Consider the following 12,769-nt stretch of genomic DNA (forward strand, 5'->3'; position numbering starts at 1 on the left):
ACAGAATCCACGATGTAGCTCAGATTTCTTCCGAGTACTCACAGATGTATAAAAAGGCGGAAAATGATTCTTTAGGTTTTATTTAATCATAATAGAAATCCTCTCCAGAAAAATATCTTATTTTTTTGTAAAAAAAAATATACATTGTTTTGTATACTCAGGAGCAAGGAAATGTATAAATTTGGCAATTGAGTTGTATAAAAAAAATAAAAAAAGATGTTTTACTTAAAATCTATTCATGCGAAACATATTTCGGGCATTTATTATACACAGGGTTACCCACGAGAATGTAGAGACGACTGTACAGAATTAATTTTATCTTCATTCTTATATTTACAGTTCTATCTGCAATGTTATGCTAATATCAGCTGAAGTGGACCGGCGTTGCCCGTGGGATTAATAAAAAAATTACATCTTGAAACAAAATCTAATTTATTTAGCCTATGTTACCCATGGGTTCCCAAAAAGAATGTCAGCCAATTTGCTGGAACTGTTTGGCCAGCTATAGTTAACATTTAAATATATATACATATATGAACGAAGAGCTTTATTTTATAGATTTCTTTCTGCGCCAACTCAATTAGTTTTTCATTTATAAACTTTATTAATGGCAGAAAGCCAAGTTAAGCTTTCCGAACATTATATTAAAAGAATTACAGGTTTTATCTCACCATTTTCAGTCGGACTAGAGGCACCGTTAGGAACAAGATTCGTCCGGGAGTTTCCGGCCGGATGTGTCGATACGCCTCCTAGAGGGTTGGACGATATGCCACCATTCTGCATAGGACTATACTCGTCATATCTGTCCACTGATGTGATTGAATCGTCCGAAACTTCGAGCATACTTTGCTGATACTCTCTGTTCATCTCTCCGTTACCCAGGAAGGTTTGTGCACCCCCCTGCATCATGGGTGGCAGGGGGGTGGGGTTTCCCACTGTCCCATAGATTGACGCACCGTTTTCTAAATGTTTTGCGTATGTTGAGTCTGCGTAGGCATGGAAGGAACATCTAAAATAAAAATATTTTATAGCATTTCTTCATTTTCACAAAATCATGAAAATTATAAAATTATAAAAACAATAATAAGAATAAAAATTAAATTAAACATTTATATGTGTCCCCTCTCCCCCTTTCCATTTCCATTTTACACCTTAAATTGTAATCCACTCCCCCTAATTTTAATCAATTAACGTTTATATACGTCACATTAGAAACTTGTCTGAGGATTTGAAACCCATATGGGTAGCAATAAATTTTTGACCGTATAATGGGGGTAGGTATGTGGGGGCAGAACAGGTACACACACACACACATTACATTATATCCAAAACCATTAATACGGGTTCTTAAGTCAGCTGTAAAATGGTAAAATAGAATTTTTGGCGAAATCTAAAGAACTCCACAATTGTAATTAAATATAATCTTAAAAAATTAGCAAGACATTTTAGATTATTTCGCCTCAAAGTATTTTCTAACATGGGTTTTGTGATGTGATAAATTTTACATAAAATCAAAATAGAGTTTAACGCTGTATAGCGAGGTATCGTAAACTGTCGGAGGCGTAAAAAATGAGTAAATATTGACGCAATAAAATATTTGCAAATACACTAACCCGTCTTGTAAGGCAAGTAAGAATGAGCTATAATAAATTTATATTTGTGACTTTAATGTTATATTGACTAGAACATAACTTTTTATAACAGTCCATGAAATGGTTATTTTTCAAATAAATGATTCAAACAAATAGAGAAACTTTCACTAAAATCCCGGCACATAATAATCTAATAAATTGCGTGAGTCTAGTCTGAAAGCAGATTTAAAATTAATAAAAAAGGTTGGTATTTCTGATGTGGGTATTCCAATAATTACTTTCCTAGAGTGTATTTGTCCTTAATCGGCATGTTTGGAACAATAGATGTTTCATTAATTTTACATGTTTGTATTATATCGAAAAGAAATTCTTTTTTTAGTACGTTTGTACATTCAAGAATGAAGATTTTAGCCTCTAATTAAAAAAAAAAAAACAGTTTTTAAGATGGAATCAAAATTGATCTTTTTAAGAGAAGCATCGAAAATTTGATTTTTAAGTCGGTTAACAGAGGTAAATAGTAATAGAAAATTCAGAAAAATAACTGGGATGGAGTAAACACAAAACCCACAAATAACAAAATGTATGCTTTGATTGTTTGTCGAATAACATTAATACTACAAATTCTTTAATTTTTCAATACAAAAATTTACTTTTATTTCATAAAGAAACTGGCATCGATCGATTTTCGACAACTTGACAAGTAATAGTTCAAGGAGTATTGGGGGAGNAATACCTGACGAGTGCATTTGCAGCAGTTTCTCGTTTACAAATAAACACATGACATTCTAGAACTTTGATCCCTGTAGTGCGCCTTAGTATTGCCGCGAAGAGTGGCGGATGATTGATATTTGGATTCCTAGCAAAGGGAGAATCCAGGGGAAGAAATCTCTGAACCTTTTCTCCAGATGTTCCTGGGACCTGTACATATCTTACAGCAGCACAATAATGAAGAGAATCTATTGGGAAGAACCTTGAAACCTTCTTTCTATTCTCATCAACATTCTCCAGGAGGAAACCATTGCTCCAGACAGATAACCAGGAGTCGATTCCTTTGGCTCCCAGAGCACCCTCCTCTGGGTAGAGTTCCTTCAAGGGCTCCTGGATACCTTGTAACCCGTCCTTGGTTATATGTGGGACGGATGAACCGAGATATAAAACTCTACATCTACAGATAGGTGTCGGACCCTCCTCCGCTTCTCTGCTCATTTCTCTGATAGGACTATGTTTAGACCTCCTACTCCTAGTGGGGCTCACCCGTCGCTCCGGGCTCAATCTAGGATGAGGCCTCATTTTTGCCAGATTCCTCCTTCTCTCGTCACAAACCGGTTTCTAAACCACACCTCACCCTGCCTGCGTTCACATCTCTTTAAACATTGAAAACACGAGGAATTGATTGGTGTAACTGTTACATTCTAGTCACAATTTGTTATTAAACAGTCCTATACAACTGTGTACAATAGTTTAGCTTTCAATACAAATCACAATGTACAGTGTACACACCAACACACAATTTACAGTTACCAGGTCACGTCTTTCCGTTACAGGTGTCAGATAACTACTGCCAGCAGGTAGGCGTCTACTGCGCATGCACTGTCCTGTCTTGAAAATGGTGAGAAACCATCCAATGGTATTCATCTACCTTTAGCTTTCGACCAATCCTAATCCAGGGTTCAGGTAGGAAGAAACTCCTGAGGCAAGAAAATGCTGATAACTCCGTACTGGGCAATGACCCAGGCAAACATACAGCTTGTCTAACAAACCCTTAGGCTGAGTGGCATTCCACCGGATCCTCATTCCAGGGACACATGATTCAAGGATTGTCGTCTTCATTAGAAACTTAGAAAATCCGCAACTTTGTTTGATTCCTTCAGCTGATTTTTTACTGCATACCGCCAAGTTTACTTGACCAAAATTATTTTAGATAACAACAATTTCTTTTTGAAACATTATTGTTAAAACTCATGTTAAAAAACATTAAAAATTCTCCAACCTTTCTAAGACTAAATTTAAAAAAATTACACCTCCATTAAAATTATGTTTTTCTAAAATATATGCATTGTTCGATTGTTTTTTCTAAATTCATGATACAGGGTTATCCAAACTGATGAGACTTTTGACAGCAAGATATAAAGGTTGTATAATGTTTCTTGAACATGCATCTTGATAATACTGATAAACAATGTCAGGTCCGTGACAGAATTTAACTCAGGGGGGAGGGTTGGAATAAATAGCCCCCCCCCCCCCTTCATTGTATATCTATTGCAACTTACACCCCATTGTCTGGCGAAGAAAATGGCAATTTACAATTCTAGGAAAAACTTTAATTCAAATATTCCGATATGAAAGAATAATAAATTTTAAATGTCCACATAAAATGCAAAAAATAATTGAATGGTTTAAATAAAATAGTGTTTAATTTTCAATAGGAATGAGAAGTTGTAACAAATTTAAAAATTCATTGGGGGGGGGCAACCTTTTGCTCAGTCCCTCTTATAACCGTCAATGACAGAATGTGACGAAGAAAAAACTGATCGAAATATGAATTTATGAATTTATGAATTTATGAATTTAAAAATATAAGAGTAAGAAACAACTTTTCTTTGGCTTACCATTCGATAAAATCCAAATTTTTTACTTCAAAATGATTTTAATGTTATTCTTATCCTAATTTTAACTGAATTTTTCGCTTCTTTTTTGTTAATCTCATCTATGTGCAGTGTTATTACGATATTCATTTAAATAATTCCAGTTTCTCCAGAATGTTAACCATATTTCTAAGATTTAAAGTTGTCAAATTAAGTGGGTGCCCTGAAAACTGGGATTAGGGCTTTTAAGATACTAATCCAATGCTTGAATATTATCATTTTCATCTATATATATAAAGTTGTAATCTCTGTTTGTCTGTTTGTTTGTTTGTCCGATCATAACTCAGGAACCACAAGGACAGATTTGCCTCAAATTTTGATTGGGGAACTCGGGAGACCCACGAGAATATTCTTAGTTTGGTTTTAAGATTCTAAGTTGAGTGGGTCGACTTTAAAAGCAAAAGTTTAATTGCCCGGTATAATCGTCCATGTGCGGTTAAACGGAGGAGTACCTTTTAGTAACCTTGGCAGTGCTGGGTTCCCAAACTAGTGTTCAATATTGGGAACCCAACTTTACCTGGAAAATAAGTTTTCCCTTTAAAATTCAACCCAAATGTCTTTGTAAACCAAAAACAGAACATTCCCGTGGTTCAGACACGTTCCCTAATCAAAATTTGTCTAGAAGTTCCCGAGTTATGATCAGAAAGATAGGCAATTAAAAAGAGATTACTACTTTAAATATAAATTCAAAAATATCTTCAAGTAAAACTTCCAGTGTTACCAAAAATTAGTTGAATGATTGTCATCTTGTTAATCTTGAACGTTTGATCTCGACATTCAATTTGTGCACTTTGAATTTTGAATATTTGAATATTGAAAATGAATTAATCCGTAAATCTGTTTAAAATGGAGATTAATACTTGATCATCTATTTTATATAAAATGTTGAAATGGATTTTAAAGGTTGGAACTGATTTATTTTTAATAAATAGTGTACATTTTTTAAACACATGTCAGTTAGAAAAATTTCAAATTGAAAAATTCCTGACAACATTTCTTGATATTAGAAATAACTATGACAACTATACATTCCACTGTTTTAGATTNTATCGTCAAATATTTTTCTGAGGTTCTATGGAATGGGATTTTAGGCGATGAAGAAGAGAGGGGACCAGAAATTTCCAATATTATAAACGGTAAATAATTTTTTGTAAATGTCGTCTTCTGTTTAATCTTAGGCAAAGAAATAATATCGCATAAATTAATGCATTAATCTTACTCTTCAATTAATTTATGGGGATTTTGTTTTAAAATATCCAACATTATAGAACAAAATATCAAAGAAAGTTTCGTTAAAAATGCGAATTAAAGGACGACCTTTTACTTTTACAGTTGATTACAAAAGGTTTGAGGCATTAATTATTGGAGGATTTTAAAAAGGCGGACTAAAATAATACATTGGTGAAAATAAAACTCGGTAATATAAAGACGACTTTTAGACTCAATTTTTAGATTTAAATAGTTCAATATGAACATTAAAATACCACAATTGAGCAGAGAACAAGTAGATTGTCTAATTATGAACTATGTCATCTTCAAATTCCAGAGTTTTATGCATACAAATTCTACAGGGTGTCCCAATAAACATAGGAATTCAGTGACGAATTCGATATCGTCTTTTTAAATAATTCTTTGATTTAGTATAGTGATACCTACTGAGAAAGCTGTAATCTGTAAGATTTTCGTCTGCTATGTTCACATTTTGTTTGTTTATGTTTTGACTGCATACTGTTGTACTTGGTAAAACAAGAAAATTGCAGACAAACAGAGTAAACTTGTCCGTCTTCACTGTTCATCTTGCGGAGACATTATAAACACATCTTTACAGTCTTTTACCCTTTTCATAAAATAAACTCTAGCAGACATAATAATATCATGGCTTTTGAAAATAGGTATTACAGTGCTAATTCATAACAAAGACGATATCGAATTCGTCACTGAATTCCCATGTTTTTTGGGACACCCTGTATGAATAATTCTGATAAATTCAGGTCCGTCGGTACCAATCAGAGCTCCAACATGTATAATACAGAGCTGCAATCCAAGAGTCGGAGGATCGCGTTCTCGATTTCCAGCAAATCACAAAAGAAAACAATTGTGGCTGAAGGCCCTTCATTTAGATCTAGAATATCTCACAGTAAAAGAAACATGAAATATGAAATATTAATTCAATAACTCATTTAAATCAGGGAGAGATAGAATTCATTTTTAAATGAAAAAGAAATGATATAATTGATTACTTTTTAAAAAGTACAAGGTTACAATTGCATAAAAGATAAAAGACTTGAATGGTGTATGGTTGAACTTTAAAAACCAAGATCTTATAGGTTATTTTCTTTTTATAAACACTTTATACTTCAAACCAAAAGTAAATGTTATAAGGGACTGATAGATGTAATTTAAAGTACCAACCCATTAAAGGTTCTATAAACAACGGTACAATTTAACATTTATATGGGTAACAATGAGGAAGATATAGTCTTTTCATTAGTCACTTTTATGGACTAAGGACAAATTAGATATTTCAAGATAGAAAAATAAAAGTGGTTTCCTTGTATGTTTTTAAATAACTATTTTATCCATTACAAAAGACGACATTATGAAACGTCAACAGGGTAAATATACTCTGGATTTCTGGAGAAGACGACATTAGTTACTATCTTTGTCTTCCCGAGAAAATGCGTCGAATTTGCGTAGATTTTCTGATGCGCTATCTATAATTAGCAAAGTCTTTGCTGAGTATCATTTCGATGTTAAGCAAATGAGATGTGTAACAGTGATTACCTGTTTATGGAAAAAATAAGAGTCTTTCTAATTTTACTAGACTATAGTTTTATCTCTGTGAAACTACAGGTTGTCCCGCATCATATTAGATCATTAATAACTCAAAATTGTGATTTTAGAGACTAATAAGAAAATTAAAAACAATAAATCAATTTTTAAAAAAGGTTTTTATAAAAGTTTCCTTCCAGGTTTTTCGAGTATTTTGGCGTTAAAGCTTGGAGATAATTTGGTATGATATGGGATGCTCTGTATTTTATCGAAAACGTCAAATCCTTTCTGCACAAATAAAATCGTACAGTAACAAATAAGAAGCAACATTATTAAAGGAACAAATTGAGAAAATTAAAACTCATCCAGCTATTGATGATTTCAAAAAACACAGATCATGTGGAAAGGTTGATTTTTCAATATTTTTGAAACATGCTGATATGGGTATCAAATGATTCATCTTAAACGCACTGAATACAGTTCATTTGTCCATTTTTCGATATTTTAAAAATTGTTTTATAAAAACTAATTTTTATGATACTCTGACAAATACATAAATATATTTCCAAATCCCTGGGTTTTTGTTTATAATTTGCCCAAGAAATTTTTTGGAATTTAACGTTTCTTTATAAACATTTTTATTTGAATATTGCTTTTAACAAATTTTATTACAAAATTGTAAAATAATCATAAGATTTTTTTATATCTCTATTTTTCTTTAAATTTCTATCTTTATTTTTCTTGTTTTGCTTCATTGACCATATTTTGACTGATTTAGAAAAAGAAATAAAATTTGTTGTTGTTGTTATATCCCTGCAAAGCCAACATTTTACAGGTTTCACAACTACTCCTTGATGGCCTTGCTTTCTCATCTTCTCTGATTCAGCAACTAAATTCCTCCACATACTCCTGGTATTCTCTATTCAGGGTAAAGTGGTGGGAGGGGGGACGTCTCCCAGCCTCCGCCGTACAGTACGAGCCTCCCCATAGCTTCTTTAAAACTCTTAGTGGAGACTCGTACTGCCTGCAAAAATCTGGGAGGCTCTCATGCTATATAGTGGAGGCTCATGGCGGCCAGGGATTCCTTGCTTAATTTTACCGGATGTTGGACATTTTGTATTTAATTGCTAATCCTAAAACTGTTTTAAAACAAACTTCTGGTAAGGTTAATATTTACAAGAAAATAAGAGATATTTTGTCAAAAAAAAAAATATTTTAATGAATGAAAATAAAACGTAAAAATGAATTCAATTCAGAAAAATATTGCAACAAATATCTAATTTGGGCACTTTTGAGTTTGAGGGGTAAATATTAAATACTTAATCCCTTAACTTTACGCCCCTTTCTACTTAAAATATTAGCAATAAAATTTAGCATTTTTAATCGTTTTTAAATTTGCGGAGATTTTTCTGTTAAAATTAGTGCATTTTCAACATTGATAAATGTCGACATTATTTTCCATCTCAACCAGCCATAACATTTCCTTGGGGTCATGTGAGGTGCAACGAAAAAAATTGGGTTAGCCGTTTTTACTTTATTGGATACAAACAGACAAGCAAAGTATATATATATATATATATAAATATCTAATTTGCTTTCGCTTCAGTTTGATCTTCCCTGGTCTCCTCTTCGTCTTTATCTTCATCATTATTAACTGTTTCTTCACCTATATCTTCTATTCCTGTATTCTCTGTATTCTCTGTATTATCTGTATTCTCTGTATGCTCTGTAGTTTCATCTATTTGATCAGAAACCGCTTCAGGCAGGGAAACTGTTGTTTCTTCGTAGAATTGGGATACTGTTGTTTCAGTTGTTGAAGTGGGAGTTGAAATCGGTGTAGTTGATGTTGATGTTGATAATGTTGTTGAACTCTCTCTGGCTGTTGTTAGTCTGGGAAATATTAACCTAAACTACAGAGCTTTAACTCTTTAGAATTCAGTTCTTTAATAATTTGTGGCACCACACGCCACACGGACTTTATTGAAAAATTAATTAATGATTTTTTAACTGCGACTTTTCTCAAAAATTCAGATTTATCCTTAAAAACTAAGTGTCTGTTTGATTTAACAAGTTAACATAATAGATAAAAAAGTATTTTTAACAACCCTCTTTGCAATCCAATGTCGTAGACCTTAGATATTTCAAGCTATGATTTTGTTTAAATCAAATAATCTAAGTTTGAAATATCAAATGTTTACATGATAAGGTATCAAAAATATAGGCAAAGAGAATTCTCACCTCTCTCCCTATAAATAATCTTGGCAGATAATTAGTTTTAGGCATAGAGAATAGAATATATATTAGAGTGGAATTTACTAGAAAAAAGTGTAAAACTGCCATTTTGTTGTACTGTTTCCATACTGCAGGTGTATTTCACATATTTACACTATTTAACCATTTGGGACCTGGAACATCATTTTATAGAAAATCTAAAATTAATATTAAAAGAAAACCAAATTATGAAAAAGGCTGGTTTCATAATTGACCAATGATCATTTCGCATAGACTATATGACTTTCACTTTACAAACGCTGATTTTCCGTTATAACTATAAATCAAATGATTTTTTATTCGCCTAATTAATTTTATAAAGTTTATTTAGCAGCTTTAAAAAATTCGAAATTGAAATGGATAGTCTAGGGAACATACTGTATGTACTCTACTGCATATAATTTGTGAACATTTAAATGAATTGTACTTTGAACTCCCTTTCAGATTGAAAGGGACTGACAAAAATTCATACCGAGGGATTCTAAATTCCACTCTAATATATATTCTATTCTCTTTGGGTAAAGGGATTAGAAAATTTGAATTTGTGTCAAAGAATCAATTTCTTTGGAAAAAATGTTGTAAACTGGAAAGGAAACCAATTAAAAAGTACCTTATCCCACGCCTAGGCTTCCAATTTCTTTCTCTGAAAAAGTAAATTAGTGATTGGCTGAAATTTTTTGATCAAAACAAAAACTTTTAACAAAACAAATACTATTACCTTATATCCGACTTAAAACTGTACTGACACTTACAAAACTTAAAAAGTAATTATTATGTAAGTAAGATTAAGATTATATAAAACTATATGTCAAGGTATGTACGTGTACTCTAAAAAGTAATTATCATGTGAGTAAGATTAAGATTATAAAACTATATGTCAAGGTATGTACGTGTACTCTGAAAAGTAATTATTATGTAAGTAAGATTAAGATTATATAAAACTATATGTCAAGGTATGTACGTGTACTCTGAAAAGTAATTATTATGTGAGTAAGATTAAGATTATATATAACTATATGTCAAGGTATGTACGTGTACTCTAAAAAGTATAAAATAACCGATCTAAAAAATACGCTATGAAATTCAATGAAAAAAGGAACATTTCTGATTTATCAAAGATGTATTATGTAAGAAGAGAAAAGGCGGCATGGAATATATCAAAGCTATAATTATTATAAAAAAAAAGATGTAAGAACCGCCAATTACATATTTTTGTATATGCTACAGGGTGTCTCAATAAACATGGGAATTCAGAGACGAATTCGATATCGTCTTTTTAAATAATTCTTTTATTTAATTTATCGTTACCTACTGAGAAAGCTGTAATCTGTAAGATTTTCGTCTGCTATGTTTGCAATTTGTTTGTTTATGTGTTGACTGCATACCATTGTACTTAGTAAAACAAGAAAATTACAGTATACAAACAGAGTAAACTTGTCCGTCTTTACTGTTCATCTTGCGGAGACATTATAGACACATCTTCACAGTCTTTTACCCTTTTCATAAAATAAACTCTAGCAGACATAGTAATATTATGGCGTTGGAAATTAGGTATTACATTGCTAATTCATAACAAAGACGATATCGAATTCGTCACTGAATTCCCATGTTTTTGGGGACACCCTGTAGTATAAAATATACCCTGTACATGTATATTGCAGGCTACAAGGTTTGCTGTACTTCTGAACATATATAGTAAATTAATGTACCTGCGCTAGTATAAAGTATACTCTGTACATACATTCTTCAATGTCTGCTGTGCTCTTGTACGGATTTCTTAAACATCTCTTTCCTGAAATATTAAATATTAAAAAACAAATAATCATATAAAATATCTTTACCATGTCATATTTCTTTTTTTTTAACTTTAGTTTTAGTAAAATCTAAATTTAAACCTAAAAGAGGACACATTGGACGCCGAGGTCCTTAAACACCCCTTTCAGAATACACCAACTAGTCCTTTAGATTGTGCAAATATTTCTTGCAAATATTACCTTTCAATATTGCAAATATACCTTGCAACCTTCTCTTTGAATAATGCTAATATAGCTTGAAAACTCTCCCTCTAAATATTGCAAACAAACCTTGCAAACTCTCCCTTTGAATATTACAACCAAACCTTGCAAACTCTCCCTTTGAATATTGTAAATAGACCTTGCAAACTTTCCTTTTCAATATTGCAAACTCTACCTTTTAATAATGCAAATATAACTTGCAAACTCTCCTTTTGAATATTGCAAATATAGCTTGCAAACTCTCACTTTAAATATTGCAAACAATCCTTACAAACTCTACCTTTAAGTATTGCAAATCTACTTTGCAATCTTCCGTTTAATACTGCAAATAAGTCTTGAAAACTCTTCTTTTAAATATTGCAAATCTACTTTGCAAATCTACTTTTCAAATCTCCCTTTAAATATTGCAAACAATCCTGACAAACTCTCCCTTTAAGTATTACAAATCTACTTTGCAATCTCCTTTTTGATATTGCAAATAAATCTTGCAAACTCTTCTATTAGATATTACAAATATACTTAGTAAACTCTCCCTTTGAATATTACAAACAAACCTTGCAAATTCGTCCGTGTAATATTGCAAATAGACCTTGCAAACTGTCCCTTTCATGCAAATTCTACCTTTTAATAATGCAAATATAACTTGCAAACTCTCCCTTTAATTATCGCAAATTTACCTTGTAAACTACAGTATGGAGGATCGGAGCAGTTACCAATATTTATAATTTCATTCGAGGTTTCCAACTCATTTAATCCGACCTCTGTCCTCCTAATCCTTTTCAAAGCGTCCTCTCCTTCTTTGTGTACTGCGTCCTCCATCTGCCAAGAATACAAGTTGTCCTGGTTTCTCCAGATGGAAGACAAAACTACGTCCTGCTGCCTCCAAATAGAATTTTGACTGTCCTCAGTTGTCACAAGCTCTGCTTGATGTGGTCTACACAACATCAGAAAACACACAAAACTAAAATTAAGGAATCTGAACGGGATCACGTATTTGTAATTACAAGATTTTTGGAATAAGTTTAATTCCGGATCCCGATAAATCTCGATGTCGTAGACCTTTGATTTTTCAAACCATTATTTCTGCGAGATCAAAGTTCGAAACGCCAGCAGACTAAAAAGTTAGCGTTTAAGGGAAGGTGCCTTTATAACATCTTTAAGAGGAAAATTTGTTTTACTTGTATTTTTAAGAAAATGAACATTCCATTTCAGTTGAAAATATTTGTTTAATTTGAATAATATATATGTTAACTTTATGCTTATTGATCAGGTTTATTTTGATTATTGAATTAACGAAGGAAGAAAGAATTAAGAAACCTGTGGTTTAGATTTTGTTACCTCTCAATACTGAAATATTTTACTAATTCCTTTAAATCTGAAGTGGTAAAAGTATAGTATTCAAATCCTATATATTTAAACACCTGTGTTTTGTAAAAACCATTTCCGCGGCTAAATTAGAACTGACAATGTATAT

General features: G+C 32.0%; 2 protein-coding genes across 3 annotated transcripts in view; both read right to left on the minus strand.

The window, feature by feature from the left end:
* The window catches only part of LOC111713429 (collagen alpha-1(XVIII) chain), a 7,246-nt gene extending 4,077 nt beyond the window's left edge, over nt 1-3,169 (minus strand). Inside the window, exons 1-2 of the mRNA XM_023488280.1 lie at nt 2,326-3,169; nt 672-1,009 (exon numbers count right to left, since the gene is read on the minus strand). Coding sequence (XP_023344048.1) covers nt 672-1,009; nt 2,326-2,882 — 895 coding nt within the window. The 5' untranslated portion in view covers nt 2,883-3,169. The remainder of the gene's footprint in view (nt 1-671; nt 1,010-2,325) is intronic.
* Nucleotides 3,170-8,196: 5,027 nt separating this feature from the next.
* On the minus strand, nt 8,197-12,769 carry LOC111713538 (DNA ligase 1). Of its 2 annotated transcripts, none has more exons than XM_023488425.1 (6): nt 12,717-12,769; nt 11,973-12,256; nt 10,990-11,072; nt 9,999-10,036; nt 9,891-9,923; nt 8,197-8,899 (listed from the first exon to the last, which is right to left on the minus strand). In XM_023488425.1, exons 1-6 carry the CDS (start codon nt 12,734-12,736, stop codon nt 8,596-8,598), a joined length of 762 nt encoding a protein of 253 aa, XP_023344193.1. In that variant the 5' UTR covers nt 12,737-12,769; the 3' UTR covers nt 8,197-8,595. The 2 variants fall into 2 exon arrangements, with proteins under 2 accessions (XP_023344193.1, XP_023344186.1); XM_023488418.1 differs by having other exon boundaries at nt 8,199-8,914.

The sequence above is a fragment of the Eurytemora carolleeae genome, unplaced genomic scaffold (genome assembly GCF_000591075.1).
Source record: "Eurytemora carolleeae unplaced genomic scaffold, Eaff_2.0 scaffold29, whole genome shotgun sequence".
Classification (NCBI taxonomy): domain Eukaryota; kingdom Metazoa; phylum Arthropoda; class Copepoda; order Calanoida; family Temoridae; genus Eurytemora; species Eurytemora carolleeae.